Source organism: Tamandua tetradactyla, chromosome 4 (genome assembly GCF_023851605.1).
Source record: "Tamandua tetradactyla isolate mTamTet1 chromosome 4, mTamTet1.pri, whole genome shotgun sequence".
Classification (NCBI taxonomy): Eukaryota; Metazoa; Chordata; class Mammalia; order Pilosa; family Myrmecophagidae; genus Tamandua; species Tamandua tetradactyla.
The window spans coordinates 169,378,596-169,395,433 of NC_135330.1; the positions used below are offsets into that span (position 1 = coordinate 169,378,596).

The 16,838-nt window shown below is 37.0% G+C and overlaps 1 protein-coding gene and 1 pseudogene across 7 annotated transcripts in view; one reads left to right on the forward strand and one right to left on the reverse strand.

Annotated features, from left to right (window-relative positions):
• The window catches only part of PCCA (propionyl-CoA carboxylase subunit alpha), a 626,991-nt gene that overhangs the window by 214,913 nt on the left and 395,240 nt on the right, over positions 1–16,838 (forward strand). For 6 of the 7 annotated variants that reach the window (XM_077158591.1, XM_077158589.1, XM_077158590.1 and 3 more), the window contains one exon: positions 552–588. The exons of the other annotated variant lie outside the window; for it this stretch is intronic. In XM_077158591.1, the coding sequence (XP_077014706.1) occupies positions 552–588 (37 nt within the window). The remainder of the gene's footprint in view (positions 1–551; positions 589–16,838) is intronic. 7 annotated transcript variants of the gene reach the window in all.
• LOC143679652 (thiamine pyrophosphokinase 1 pseudogene) lies at positions 12,032–15,060 on the reverse strand (annotated as a pseudogene).

Sequence of the window (16,838 nt, forward strand, 5' to 3'; positions counted from 1 at the left end):
AAATGAAAAAAAAAAGGATTATAGAGATTAATAAATGAATACACTCCCCCCTCCAACAATTGGTAATTCTAATAGATTCTGGAAATTTACTTTTTTATTTCTGGAAAATCTATTGAGCCCTTCCTAAACAATAGAGAATCAACTCCCCCTGGTGACGAAATCTAGGAAAACATGATACATAAATATCAGACAAACAGGCTGGCTGTAGACAAGCTTTAATGATCTGATTTATGATTCAGTATTGATTGTAAACTTCTAAATTCTGTCATTAAATTCCTCCAACTGCACCAAATTATTTGACAATTCTTGTAGTGCTTCCTGCCAGCTCATTTCAAACTGCTTTGAATTTCTTAATATAATAATGATGAAGTAGAATTTACATTCCACTTATGGTATTAATTTTACAATTCTCTGAAAGAAAAGAGTTGCAAGGTTGTAAAATTGAACATTAAGTGAATCAGAGGAGACAGTAGTACAATATATGACTGCCCTAAAGACATTATGTAATAGCTGATGGGATTAATGTTGAAGCTCATTTCCTACTTTTACAGGATACAGATGAAGCTGTCAGAATTGCAAGGGAAATTGGTAAGTTCTTAAATTAAGTTTGGTGGGGTTTCTGTGTCTTTCAGCAGTTATGGTTGACTAAACATTTAATAAGTAATTCTCATAGAGCAAATAATATTTTGATAGTTTTGGTTTCTGTTCACTTATCACTCTGGAAAAATTTATTGGTTGAATTGACATATTATATTATTCACCTGCACTTTAAAGAGTAATTTGTCCTTAAGTACAGCTCTTTTGTAAGAGAAAATCACAGGCTAATTAAAATAAGGAATTGTCTTAAGATTTCTTGAGATTGAATGTAATGTAACACTTATATGTACATAGTTGAATGTAGCTTGGTAAAGTTAAAATGAAGATATATTTGACTAGGCTCTTCAGGATTTTACCTTTTCCCAAATTATTAAATATAAATTTAATAGAAAAGAGAAAAAATATGGAAAATTATAACTGAGTAGTCAGGAAAAAAAGATCAACTGAAGGACATTTATGTATTATTAATCAAATCAGTATCTGTATACATTTGACAGATATTTGTAAATATGTGAGAGATTTATTAGAAATGCTTGGTGGTCATGATGAACACACAGCATCTTCTTATTCATAGGTTCCTAGGTCCAAAATTTTATAGCATCCCACATTAACATTTCTGTAGTCCTGTTTTCTCATGAAGGTTGATTGTTTAGAATTCTTTTCTTTTTTTAAGAGTAAGCAAGTAGAAAGTTTATTAGGCACACATGTGAGAAGAGATGCGGACACTCTCACAAGGAAAGAGGTGAGAGATGAGAGGTGTAGAATTCTTTTATACCCTTGGATAGCACTTAATTTGACAAAGTTTATATAGGGTGATATATGGAGAGATTTAATTTGTCTGAAAGTGACTATTTTGACTAATAAGCATGTTCTTCACAAATGAAACAGGCTAGTTTAGCCCTTCTTTAGTTATTTGAACAGTTAGTCCCAGTTTCTAATTGGGTCTGCCTAAATTATTTGAGGTTTGCTCATTGTTAGGTGTGTGTTTAGTTTGTAAAAGTTACTCTTATTGATACAGGTTCTGGATTTAAGACCAGGGTATAGAAAATCTTATTTTATCTGCCACAACATCTCTTCTTTAATTTTTTTCAAGATTTATCCACATTTTCGAAAAGCATTTAGGTAGTTAATTTCATGGGAAGGTATGCTAAATTGTTGAATAAATTGTACTATGTGAAGCTGATTCTTTGACTTCTCCTTGAGAAACTTGAAAGCTTATATTTTGGTTTGAAATCACTGGCCTTCCTCATAGTCTAAGAGGCCTTTAACATAGCTTCTGGCTTTGGAGGAGACTTTCCTAAATTAGTTTAGTTTTATTCTGTCATGTGCTGTTAAATTTCACAAGTCCGCTTTCAAATTCTAGTCTTACGTATTTTCTACATATAAATATATATAGTAAACAAAAAGGATAAGTTAATTGGAGGAATTTGAAGCAATACAAAGGGATTAGAAAATCTTCCTTTATATAAATGTCAGGCTCTAGAATATTTTGCTTGCTTTCATGTTCCTCTACCTTTTAATAATCTGAAATGTGAAAAATAAGTTAATCATGGTGGGGCTCTCACCAGTTCTTATTTCTTTGATTTCCTCCCTTAATATTTTAATGTTGTGTTCACCTCCACTTCAATTTTATACTGTTGAGGTTATCATATACAGTTGAAGGCTCTTGTCCTTTATAATTGAACACAGTCTTTAAAACTCCTTGTTCTTGTCTTTCTTCTAATTCTTCCCCAGTTACTCCCTTTCATTTGTGAAATATGTATTGCAATCATGGCTTTTAAGAATAAGAGTGTTGGTGTTTTGCTTATACTGAAAGATATAATATTTGAAGTGAAATTAAATATGGTAAAGAAGGAGGGTCATCAGCTTTTTTTCCCTCAAATTTTATTGTGAAAAACAATAAACAATATATATATACACACACAAAGAGCAATAAATTTCAAAGCACACCACAACAGTTAGTTGTATAACAGATTTCAGAGGTTGGTATGGGTTACAGTTCCACAATTTTAAGTTTTTCCTTCTAGCTGTTCCAAGACACCGGAGACGAAAAGACCTATCAATACAGATTCAGCAGTCATACTCATTTGTTAAATCTTGTGTTTTCTGTTATAACTCCACTTCTCCTTTGATCTTTTGTCCAATCTTTAGGGGTATTTGGGCTATGTCCATTCTAAATTTTTCATGTTGAAAAGGGCTATTGATAATATGGGATCGGGGATGGAATTAATTGATGTTATGGAGAGGCCCCTCTGCGTCTCAGGTCTTACCTCGCCTAGGAACCCACAGGAGGTTGTAGGTTTCTGGAAAGTAAACATAGTGCGTGGAACCTTTGCAGACTCTCACATAAAGCCCCAGGTATTCTTTAGGGTTGTCAGAAATGGTTTTGGTTGGGGTTTGGTAAACCATTATAAATAGCAATATCTAGCTGAAGCTTGCATAAAGAGTAGCCTCCAGAGTAGCCGCTCAACTCTATTTGAGCTCTCTTAGCCACTGATACCTTATTTATTACAGTTGTCCTCCACCCCTTCCCCCCAATTTGGCCAGAAGGGATTGTTGATCCCATGGTGCCAGGGCCAGGCCACCTGAGAATCGTATCACCCCTGGATGTCATATCCCACCTAGGGGGAGTGTAATGATTTTATCTACAGAGTTGGGCTTATAGAAAGACAGAGGCCAATCTGAGTAACAAAAAAGGTCTCTGGAAGTTAACTGTGAGCATAACTACAGATAGCCTTAGCTTTTCCACTATGTAAATAAGCTTCAGAAGAGCAAGCCTCAATAAGGCTTGGCCTATTGACTTGGGAGTGCCCAGTGTTTAAGACAGTATCAAGGGATTTCCCTGGTGGTAAAGTTTAATAGTTTCATATTTTTCTCCCATCCCTCAAGGGACTTCACCAGTACTTTTAAATTATCTGCTTAACATACTCTGGGATGTGTCTGGGCATTACATTAAGATATACAGAATTACATGTGTTTTGTTTTTTAAATGTTCTATCCCGATATTGAGGTAGATGAAATGCTAAAGAAAATTAAAGTTTTGGGCAAAATAAACCTCTCTTCATTTGGTCTCATAGAGTAGTTGAAGTTTTAAGAAACAGACAATGTCCTCCTTACCCTTATATTCCGATTTACCTTAGTCCCAACCAGATTGCTTTGTTCTTATTTCTAATTTAAGAGCGATATCATTTTAACTTTCTAATAGTTGTTCTATACGTGGCAATACTGACTTTCAGACCTGTAGAACTCCTACTCTGAGTCTCAGGTTTCACACAGATATCCAAAGTTCCAGGGAAATACCAGGATATTCGTATATAATACAGCCTCTCACAATCTTGAAATAATAATTACAGCTCTGGACTAAATGTGACTGCTGTAAGAGCTTATAATCTAGGCCCTGATTTTCTTATAAGTATTTCTTAAATGAGACCATACAGTATTTACTCTTTTGTTTCAGGCTTATTTTGCACGGCATAATGTCTTCCTCCAGGTTTATTCACATTGTTGCATGCCTCATTACTTTGTTCCTTTCTGTAGCAGCACAATATTTGGTCATATACACCATAGTTCGCCATCCTACTTATCAGTCAGTGTATATTTCAGCCACCTCCATCCTTTGGGCATCATGTATAATGCCCAAAATCAACAATCCATGTTTCACATTATCCTCACTTAGTGGTGTAATCATCATCACTCTTAATTCTGGACAATTTTCATTGCTCTCAAGAGGAAATTAACTGATAAATACACCCTCACCAAATAGAAAATCCAAACCTCCCCTTAATTTTTGTACCCCCCCCCCCCCCCGATTCCCGCCAATTATTTACTTCTGGTATTGTTGTGATACTATTGATGTCTTCCTGTTAAACATAGCCCATAACATGCAGTAGTAGTTCCCCCCCCATACCCTGTTATTATAAACTCTTTGTACAAGATCATACCTTTGAAGTAGTTCATGCAAGAGCTTATTTATGTTTTTAGTGTTAATTGGTAGGATACATGGCTCTGTACAACCGCTTTCTGTCATACTCACCTTCAATATGGCAATATTATTTACAGACCCAATACAGAACTCCATTCAGTTCTGTTCATTTCCTTACATTTAAGTTCAATCTCATTGACTAATTGTTCACCCATCTCTAACTTCTGTGTATCTCCAGGTCCCCTATATTCTATTATAAGCATCTCAGTTTACCTTTACCAAGGTCATAAATGGAAAATCATACAGTATCTATCCTTTTGTATTTGGCTTATTTCCCTTAGCATTATGATAACAAGGTTCATCCATGTTATCATATGCTTCAGGACCTATTTTGTATGCCTGCATAATATTCCATCACGTGTATTTATCACATTTTGTTTATCTACTCTTCTTTTGATGAACATTTGGATTGTTTCCATCTTTTGGCATGTGAATAATACTCCTGTGAATATTGGTGTGTCTGTGTACCTGCTTTCAGCTTTTCTGGGTATAAACCGATTAGTTATATTGCTGGGTCTTAGGGCAACTCGATATTCAGTTTTCTAAGGAACCACCAAAGTGTCTTCTTTAGAGGCTGTACCATTATACATTCCCACCAGCAGTGGCTGAGTATTCCAGTTTATCCACATCTGCTACAACATTTGTGTTTTCCTATTTAATGGCAGTCTTTGTTATATGTCTGAGGTATGTCTCATAGTAGTCTTGATCTGCATTTCCCTTATAGCTAATGAAAACGAAAATCTCTTCATGTCCTTTCTAGCCATCTGTTTTTGCTTTTCTGAAAAATGTCTAGTCATATCATTAGCTCCTTTTATTATAACGTTTTTTCTGTTCTTTTGTTGTGGTGGTACCTGTGTGTCTGGTTGGCCAAGTGCTGGCCTGTCTGTTGCAATGTGGACATTTCATAGAATTAAATCATGATCACATCAGCTGCATCCACAGCTGATTCCATTTGTAATCAGCCAAGGGGCGTGTCTTCAATGAGTGACGCTTAATTTAATAGCTGGAAGCCTATTAAGGATGTTTCAGAAGAGACAGCTTCTTCCTGCTTCAGAAACTTCCTGTGGAGTTTGTCCAGGCCTTCCATTGGAATCGTCGCTTCACAGCCTGCCCTGTGGATTTTGGACGCTGTGTTCCCATGGTTACACGAGACACTTTTACAAATTTTATATTTGCAAATGTTTCGTGTTGATTCTGTTTCTCTAGAGAACCCTAACTAATACAGGGTGTAAAGTAATGGTCCTATCTCATTCTTTTGGCTATTGATATCTAATTCTCCCATGCCTGTTTATTGAAAAAACTTTTGTCCCAGTTCAGTGGATTTGGGGGCCTTGTCACAGATCAGTTGACCATAGATTTGGTTGTCTGTTTCTTCACTCTCAATTCAATATTTCTGTCTTTGTCACCAGTACCATGCTGTTTTGACTACTATGGCTTTATAATAAGCTTTAAAATCAGGAAATATTAATCCTGCCTCTTAATTCTTTTTGAGAATATTTTTTAGTTGCTTGAGTTCCCTTTCTCTTCCAAATGAATTTGATAACTTGCTTTTCCTGGTCTTCAAAGTACATTCTTGGAATTTTGACGGGTATTGTATTGAATCTGGACATCAATTTGGGTAGAAGGCTAAACTGTATTTAACCTTCCTATCCATAAGCATGGAATGTCTTTCCACCTATTTAGCTCTTCTTTGATTCTTTTAGCAGCATTATATAGTTTTCTGTGTACAGGTCCTTTACCTTCCTGGTCAAGTTTATTCCTAAATACTTGATTCTTTCAGTTGCTGTTTTGAATGGAATTTTTCCCTTAATTGTCTCCTCAGTTAGGTTATTGGTTGTGTATAGAAATATTACTGATTTTTGCAGTTAAATCTTATATCCCGCCACTTTGTTGAATTTGTTTATTGGCTCAAGAAGCTTTGCCATAGGTTTCTCAGGATATTTCAAGTATAGTGTCATGTCATCTATAAGTAATGGAAGTTTCACTTCTTCTTTTCCTATTTGGATGCCTCCTATTTCTTTTTCCTACCTGACTGCTCTAGCTAGAATTTCTAGAACAATGTTGAATAACAGCGGTGACAATGGGCAGCCTTTTTCTTGTTCCTGATCTTAGGGGGGATGCTTTCATTCTCTTACCATTAAGTATGATATTGGGTATAGGCTTTTCATACGTGCCCTTTATGGTATTGAGAAAGTTTTCTTTGATTCCTACCATTTGAAATATTTTTATCAGGAAAGGGTGCTGAATTTTCTTGCATGCTTTTTCACCATCAATCAATATGATTATGTGATTTTTCCCTTTGATTTGTCAATGTACTATATTATGTTGATTAATTTTCTTGTGTTGAACCACCCTTGCATTCCTGGTATAAACCCTACTTGGTCATGGCGTATCATTCTTTTAATGTGTCATTCGGTTCGATTTGCTAGTATTTTGTTTGGAAATTTCTTCATCTATATTCATTAGGGAGATTGGCCTGTAGTTTTCCTGTCTTAAAGTGTCTTTACCCGTTTTTGGTATTAGAGTGAAGTTAATTCTGTATTAGGGTTCTCTAGAGAAACAAAGTCAACAGGCAATATTTGTAAATATAAATTTTATAAAAGTGTCTCACGTAACTGTGTGAATGTGGAATCCGAAATCTGTAGGGCAGGCTGTGAAGCTGACGATTTCCGGCAGAGGGTCTAGATGAACTCCACAGGAGAGGCTTGCAGGCCAAAGCAGGAAGAGAACCTGTCTCTTCTGAATCCTCCTTAAAAAGCTTCCAGTGATTAGATTAAGCATCATTCATTGCAGAAGACACTCCCCTTGGGTGATTACAAATGGAATCAGCTGTGGATATAGCCAAAGTGATCATGATTTAATTCTGTGAAATGTCCACATAGCAAAAGACAGGCCAGCACTTGCCCAACCAGACAAACAAGTACCACCACTTGGCCAAGTTGACACATGAACCTGACCATGACAGCTTCAAAAAATGAGTCTTACAGTGTTCCTTTATCCTCAGTTTTTGGGAAAAGTTTGAGCAGGATTGGTGGCAGTTCTTTTCTGGAATGTTTGATAAAATTCCCCTGTAAAGAGAAAAAATATGAAACTATTAAACTTTACTACTGGAAACCCTGATACTTTGTCAAACATTAGGCACCCAACTCAATAGGCCTTAATCTTTTTTTTTTTGCATGGGCATGCACCAGAAATTGAACCCAGGTTTCCTGGCACAGCAGGCAAGAACTCTGCCACTGAGCTGCCTTTGCCCGCCCTAAGCCCTTAATCTTGAGGCTTGCTTTTGTGAAGTTTATGTATGTAGTGGAAAAGCTTAGCCTACCCATACGTATGCCTAAGAGTTATTTCTGGAGAACCTCTTTTGTTGCTCAGATATGTCCTCTGTCTCTCTACTCCCATCTCTCCAAGTGAAATCATTGTCTCCTCACCCCCACCCCATATGTGGACATCGGAGGTGCAAATCTCTCTGGTGTTGTAGGAGATGATTCCCAGTGTTGACTCTCGTCCTGGCTCCGTGGGTTCAACAATGCCATCCTGACCAAAAGGAGGAAAAGAAGTGAAACAAATAAGGTATCAGTGGCTGTCATGGTCAGGTTCATGTGTCAATTTGGCCAAGTTGTGGTACCTGTTTGTCTGGTTGGGTAAGTGCTGACCTGTCTGTTACAATGAGGACATTTCATAGAATTAGATCATGATCACGTCAACTGCATCCACAGCTGATTCCATTTGTAATCAGCCAAAGGGGAGTGTCTTCTGCAATGAGTGATGCTTAATCTAATCACGGGAAGCCTTTTAAGGAGGATTCAGAAGAGATAGGTTCTATTCCTGCTTCAGCTGGTGAGCCTCTCCTGTGAAGTTCGTCCAGACCTTCCATCAGAATTCTTGGCTTCACAGCATGCCCTGTGGATTTTGAACTCTGTGTTCCCGTAGTCACGTGAGACACTTTTATAAATTTTATATTTATGAGTGTTCCCTGTTAAATTCTGTTTCTCTAGAGAACCCTAGCTGATACAGTGGTTGAAAGAGTTCATATAGAATTGAGAGGCTACTCTGGAGGTCACTCTTATATAAAAGGCAGTTAGACAGTGCTACCTACCATAACTTGCCAACCCCCAAGCGAAACTATTCCTGTCAATCCTAAAGAACATCTAGGGCATTTTATAAGATTCTACAAAGGTTCCATGTACTAGGGTAATTTTCCAGAAATCTACAACCTCCAGATGGATCTCTGGATCAGGTAAGTCCTGAAACCTAAAGGGGCCAGCCAGCCTCTCTAGAACATGAACTAATTCCATCCCCCCTACCCCATATTATCTACAGCCTCTTCCAGTGTGAAAAAGTTAGACTGGGCATTGTCCAAATACCCCTAAAGAGTGGGAGAAAGATCAAAGATGCTGGTGGAGTTATACAGAGGAGTAGGGTTTAATAAACAAGTATGATTGCTGAATCATTATACTCATATATCTTTCAGTCTCCAGTATCTTTAAGCAACTAGAAGTAAAAATCTAAAATTGTGGAATTGTAACCCATATCAAACTTTGAAATTTGTTCTACAACTGATTGTTACGATGTGCTTTGAAGTTTATTGCTTTTTTTATATACATGTTATTTTTCACAAAAAAGAAGTCGATTGTGGTGATTAAAAAAAAAACTCCCGGGCGAGCCACAGTGGCCCAGCAGGCAAGAATGCTTGCCTGCCATGCCAGAGGACCTGGGTTCGATTCCCGGTGCCTGCCCATGTAAAAAAAAAAAAAAAAGTAAAAAAAAAAAAAAAAAAATTCCCCTGTGATACCGTCTGGCCCTGGGCTTTTCTTTGTGAAAAGAGTTTTAATTAATGGTTGAATCTCATTACTTATGATTAGTTTGTTGAAATCTTCTCTTTCTTCTCAAGTTATTGTTGGTTGTTCATGTGATTCTAGGAATTTGTCCATTTCATCTAAGTTGTCTAGTTTGTCGGCGTATAGTTGTTCATAGTATTCTCGTACGATTTTTTTTTTATTCCTTCAGGGTCTGTGGTAATATCCCCCCTTCTCATTTCCAATTTTGTTTATTTGCATCCTCTCTCTTTTTTGTCATCCTAGCTAGGAGTCCATCGATTTTATTAATTTTCTCAAAAAACAACTTAGTTTTATTGATTGTAGTATTGTTTTGTTCTCTAATTCATTTAATTCTGCTTTAATCTTTGTTATTTCTCCTTTTTTTGCTTTGGGGTTAGTTTGCTATTCTTTCTCTAGTTCCTCCAGGTAAGCATTAAGTCCTTGATTTTTGCTTTCTTCTTTTTTAATGTAGACATTGAGAGCAATGCATTTCCCTCTCAGCCCTGCCTTTGCCTCATCCTGTAAGTTCTGATATGTCATTTTCTCATTTTCATTGGTCTCTAGATAGTTACCTTTTTCTCTAGCAATTTCTTCTTTGACCCACTGGTTGTTTAAGAGTGCATTTTTTAATAATGCACATATGTGTAAATGTTCTGGTTCTTGGTGGTTATTGATTTCCAACTTGATTCTATTTTGATCAGAGAAAGCGTTTTGAATAATTTCAGTCTTTTTAAATGTATAATGACCTGTTTTGTGTCCTGGATATGATCGATCCTGTAGAATATTCAATGAGTACTAGAGAAGAATGTACATCCTGGTTTCAGGGGTGTAACTATGTACGTATGTGTCAGGTCTAATTCGTTTATCAAATTAGGTTTTGTATTTCCTTGTTGATTCTCTGACTGGTTCTATATATAGTGAAGAGTGGTGTATTGAAGGCTCCCACTATAATTGTTGAAATATCTATAGCTCCTTAGGTTTTGCCAGTGTTTGCCTCATGTACTTTGGAGCTCCTTGATTGGGAACATAAACATTTATGATCATTTCTTCTTGTTGTGTTGCTCCTTTTATTAATATGTAGTTTCCTTTGTCGTCTCTTATGATGCTTTAACATTTAAAGTCTATTTTGTGTGATATTAGTGTAGCCACTCCTGATTTCTTTTGGTTATAGCTTGCATAGCACATCTTTTTCTATCCTTTCTCTTTTAATGCATTTGTGTCCTTGGATCTAAAATATGTTTCCTATAAACTGCATTTAGATGGATTATATTTACTTAATCCATTCTGCCAATCTGTATTTTTTAATTGATGAAGTTTAGTTCATAAATGTTTAGAGTTATTGCTGTCAAAGCAGTTCTTGAATCTACTGTGTTATCCTTTAGTTATTTTCTTTGCACGTTGATAAATATTTTTGACTTTCAGATCAATCACATATATGTATTTTCATACAATAATTTCTTCTAATGAGTAATTTTCAGGATTGTATGTTCGTTCCACTGATCCCTTTTTCATTTTTCTATTTACAACCTAAGCCTCACACTGTCCTTTCATAATCAAAGTTGTTAGCACCAAGAAGAAACAAGCTGCTGATCCTTTTCCTTAAAGCAACATAGGGGTTGTGTGTGCATAAAATGTATTGGGCGTGTTCATGTTTGCACATCAGTATTTGTATGGCAACATTTTAGTAAATATGTATAATGACGAGAGCCCCATTTTAAAAGTAATTTGAATATATTCAAGGGACCAGGTTATTTAACCTGGCTGTGTGCATTATCTGCCTTATAACTGCAAAGTGCTAGAATTTACAATTTGAGTGTGGGAGGGAACCTCAGGCTCTCAGCACTAGGTTCTTTATTTGAATAAAATTGTGACCTATGAACCAGAATTTTTTTTCAGTCTGAGGTGCCAGGTAAATGAATTTTTATGCTTAATTTTCTTCTGCACACTTTTTCAGTCTATGGGAACTATTTTGATCTGTCATTCCACTAAAGTTTAGGCATTTATTTCAGAAGGTGAGTTTAGGAGTTATGTTAGTAGGATGGGCTTCAAGACTTATTTATCTTTCATGTCATTTCTCTCTTCACTTATAATTTACATAATTATCTGTTCCCAAAGTTTGGGGGTCAATGACTTGATTTATTTTTTAAAAGATAATGCCAGATACAGTAATAGGCCAGAGTGAAATGTTATAGTATTAATACCCCAATTTTGAAATTTTTTTCCAGTAAAAAGTGCTATAAATTATATAGGGAAATACATTAAATACTAAAATAGAAAAACATTAAAAGACATTCAGAAGTAGCCCTCGTTAAAGGCAGTTAAGGACAGATAGCAGAAGCAGTTGACGTGCTAGAAGCTCTTTTATCAGCTTCAAAATTAAAAACGAATTTCTAGGATAAAAGGAATGATTAATGACACAATAAAAAATAATCAGTACTGAATTTTATAATGGAATGATTCACATTAGTTTATACAATAGAGCTTATTTTCTTTCCTAACAAATAACGATTTTACTTCTTACTGTAAAATTCAGATCTGTCATTTATAATATTTCCAGGATTATCTGAACTAGTGGCTTTCTGGAGAATTGTAGATTCCAGTAAACCCATGTGAACTGTTCTTACTGAGCAGTAATTCATTGGTGATGAGGTAAGGTAGAGGCACACCTATGGTTGCTGGTCGATAGGTTAGGCTTTGATGGCCATGTCCAGAGGAGTGGCTGATCAGTTTCCTCAGTCATTACCCCAGAGCTATTGTAGGTGTTGGAAGTACTGACTAGTATTCAAAACCAAGCACATGGTTAGTGAGGTTCCATTTTAGGCTTGTTGTAGTAACGTGATTTCAAGGCTGTCCAATAGGTCTAAGGACACCAATCACCTTCCAGTTCAGTGTTTACATGCAACTTGTGCTTTCTTGGTTGGAGCAGGTAGATTAGAGATTCTTCTTGAATTATTATAATTGGCAAAGGAGTGATATTAGTCGCTTGAAACAGGGTTCTCACAGATGCCACTATCTGGTCATAACGTTTACAAAGTCCTCCCAGTGTCACAATCAAATAAACCTGTAGGTCTTTTTCTTTTATCTTCTTTTGGAGCACTTGGAGGTACTTCCAAATCAGTGTGGTCTTGAATCAGCAATTGAAATCAGCTCACAACCCTTAATGCTATAGTACTCTCTGACTTCAGGCCTAATAGAATCAAATTCTCCATTGGTGCGTTCAGGCAAAAGACTTTCTTGCTCTACTTCAGTGATGTCATATAAGTGGTTGGCACCTCTATCAGCACAGGCTTTGAAAAGAGCTTTGCTCCAAAGAAGATGAAAGCAGTCATCGAATGGCTGGTTCAGAATCAAAAGGCAGTACTTCAGATTCCCAGTGGGAAGCAGGGGTTCCAATGGGGTGAAGACATATTCTATATTGGAATATTTGCCCCAAGGTGGGTGGAACCACCAGTGACAGGAGCATACCTCAAGAGCAACCGTGATCCATGATTCAGTGCATGGTTGAGGAGACTCTGGACTATCCTTTAGTTTTTATTTGTCAAATCTATATATTCTTTTCCCTCTCTCTCTCTCTCTGTTTTTTCTTTTTCTTTCTTCAGCCAACAGAACTCCTGTTAGTATTTCTTGTAGGACAGGTCTCTTGTTTACTAGTTTTCTCAGTCTTTATCATTGAAGTTTTAAATCTCTCCCTCAATTATGACAGACAGTTTGGCTGGATATAGAATTCTTGGCTGGAAATCTTTCTCTTTCTGGATCTTAAATATATCATACCACTGCTTTCTCGCTTCCATAGTGCCAGTTGAGTATTCCAAACTTGGTCTTCCCTTGATGTAGTAGATTGCTCTTCTCTCGCTGCTTTCAGAATTTTCTTCTTTTCAGCATTCAACAGAATGATTAGTATATGTCTTAGAGTAGATCTGTTTGGATTTATTCTATTTTGGGGTTTGTTTGGCTTCTTTGATTTGCTTACTTTTATGTTTTATAGAGGTTGGGAAGTTTTCTCCGATTTTATCCTCAAGTTATCTTCTTAGCCCTTTATTCTTCTCTTTTCCTTCTGGAACATGGATGATTCACATATTTGTATCCCTCATGTTGTCCATTATTTCCCTGAGATCCAGTTAAAATTTTTCTATCTTCTTGCCATATTTTTTTTGGGGGGGGGGTACCTTGTATGTTGGGGTCACATTTCATTCTTTTTCCAGGTGATTATCCCGTTACTGCAGCACCATTTCTTGACTTTTTTTGCTTGCTTTGGTTTTTTGTTTGTGTGTTTGCTTGTTTTGGGGGAAATGCAGGGTCTGGGAATTGAACCTGGGTCTCTTGCATGGCAGGTGAGAATTCTACCACTGAACTACCCTTGCACCCCCTCATTTGTTCTTTTGTGTGTTCAAAATCAATTGTCCTGTTCTCTGGTTAGCTTATTCTTTCTTCTGCTTCTTCAGATCTTCTGTTGTATGTCTCTAGTATGGTTTTGATTTGTTCTACAGTATCTTTCATCTTTGTGATATCTGCTATATTTCTATTTATTCTTTTACATTCTTCTTTATGCTCTTCTTGTGCTGTCTTAATCTCTTTTATGTCATTAGCCAACCCATTGGGTTTATTTAGTAGAGTTGTATGAACATCTCTGATTAGTTGTTCCAGAGTCTGTATCTCCTCTGGTGCTTTTCTTTTTCCTTTCCTTTTTTTCTGGTGTTTTAATTTGGTCATTAATTTGGGCTTTATCTGTCTGTATCTTCACATGCTGTGTGATTATCTGTTGCCTTCAAGGCATTTGATTATCTTGATAGTGTTACTTTGTAAGTTGATTTCCCTCAGTAGTCTAAGGTTTTGTGTTTGTGAGATGGATGTGGGATGCTGTGCAGATTATTGTATGGGATACAGTGGCATGGTGGCGGGGCAGGGCATGGGTGCTACACTGGTGCCCAGGAGTGTGGGGCATTGGAATGGGTGGTTGTGGGGGCATGGCATGGGGGCCGTGGGGGCTGGTGCGGCTCAGGCAGTCCTTGGAGTGCAGGGGCAGGATGCAACTTGGGGACATGGAGGCAGTTTATGGTGGGAGGCAGATTAGGGGAGCTTTGTGTGGGGTGGGATGGGGCGCAGATGTTGGGGCATGGGGTGCAGGTGCATGGGGTACACAGGGTGCAGGGATCAGGGTGCAGATGTGTGGTTTGTGGGGGAGTATGGAGAGTTGGGGCACTGGGGTGGTGGGGCTGGGCATTGGTGTACATGTAGGGGGCTGGATGTGATTCATGGGTGGGGGGTGGTGGCACCTGTGGGTAAGGCATGTTCGAGGAGCACAATTTGACTTAGTTCTTTTCCTCGCCTCCCTGTCCATGCACTTCTGAGGGCTCTAGGCCTCCATTTGGAAAGGGGCACATTAGGCAGTTTATACTAGCCAATGGTCTCTGGTTCTCTGCATCTCATTTCCTCAACCTTTTCATCCAGGACTTCCCTTTGTAATGTAGAAGACCTTCTTGGGTCATTTGTACTCTGGTATTACCCAGTTGTTTTTCTGTCACTTCTCTAGGTATTCCCTAGAGCATGGGTAAACTCGACCTATCCTATTCCACCATCTTCCTGGAAGTCCTGTCATCCGCTTTCATAAAAAAGCTACTGTAATGTCTCTGAAAACTCACCTGAGGCTCCACAGAAAGCTTCCATAATACAGCTTTTCTATAGCACTAGCTTCCAAAATAAGTTACATATTTGGATTTCTGGATTGTTTGGTGATTCATTATTTTGTTTTCTATTTCTTTTATTGAGCTACATCTCATTTTAACTACATCACAATTTAAATGGGCTTTTGTGAACTAATTTGAGAATTCCTAGTTCCAAGGCACTGATTGGAATCAAACTTTCCAGACTATCGGTTATAAGTTGTGGGTTGTTGTGTGAAAGCTAGTAATAGATTTCTTTATTTCAGTATTTCTTTTCTGATTTATTGGTGAAAATAAAGTTGATCGTTTTTTATGTGGTTTCCCTCCTCTTTCAGATCTTTACTTCTCTTCTGTAATTAGTCATCTACAACTAAAATGTATTGAGCATTGATGAATAAGATGCTATTAACATTTTACATGTTAGTAGTTGCTCTTTATGGAGTATTTTTCCTAGATGCCAGGCAATTCTTAAATGTTGTTTTTAGTGCCAAATCTTGGATTTAATTATTTTTATTTAATACATTTAAGAAAACCAAGGTTTTGAAAAGGTTAAGTGATTTGTTGAAGGTGGCAGAGGTGTAGTGAGTAGTGCCTGGGATTTAAATTTATATTTGTTTGACTGCAAAGACCAAGGGGTTTTCACTATACTTTGGCTAAACTATTGCATTAGAGGAGGAGAGCTAAAATTTGAGCCACCAATTTGTGTAAAGTACTATAAGGTACTTACACTTGCTATTTGTAGCATTAAAGAAATAGACTGCCTGTTATCATTGACTTGGGTGAGAGACGGTTAACATTTAATGCATTACTTCTATGTACTTGTTTTTGGCCAGGTGTCCATCATTATCACTGCTGGGTATTTTCCTCTTACCTCTCCAAGTTTAGAGATACAGTGCTATTGATCTTCAACTTTACCCTTAATCCCAGTGGTAGACAACAACAAAAAATCAATGAGCTTGATTTGCATTAAAGTTTGATCTTTTTACTGGACTGAAGATAATTAATGCAAAACCGATTCATGAAAGGAAAATAAATTGTAAATCTAAAACCTGTCCCTTAGTGACTTTCAGATTATTCTGATTCTTGTTTTTTTCATTTGGACTGTCTTTTCACAATGATAACCCAATTTAAATATTATATCCCTGATTCTACCATATTCCAAATCTGTTTCTTAGGCAGTTGGTGCATCTCAATAAATTTCACCCAATGATTGAAGCCAAATTCTGGGCCATGTCCTGGATGCTTCTTTTCCCCATCATCATATGTAAATTTGTTAATAACTACTGTCAGTTCTTCACTCAAAATGTATCCCATATTTGCTACTCACTGAATGTCTTTAACTATTTCCACTCTTCTCCAAATCACCATCATGTCTAATAGGGACTGTTGTAGTAGTGTCCCTGTTTCTTTTCTTAAACACTTCAAAACATTTTTCACATAGCAGACAGTGTGAAATTTAAAAACTGTAAATAAGGGGGTGCAAGTGTAGTTCAGTGATAGAATTCTCACCTGCCATGCCAGAGGCCCAGGTTTAATTCATGGCCCATGCACTTCCCAAACAAACAAGCGAAGAACCAAATAAAAATTCAGCAAATGGTGCTGCAGTAAGGGAATACTCACATGGAAAAGAATGAAATGTGACCCCCCCGCCATACAGCATACAAAAAAAAACAAACTGTAAATAATAATACATCCATCCTACCCCACCTATACATCAACCATCTAATAATTTTCTATTGGACTTAAAATAAAAATTTCTTACTTTGACTGCAAACCCTACAT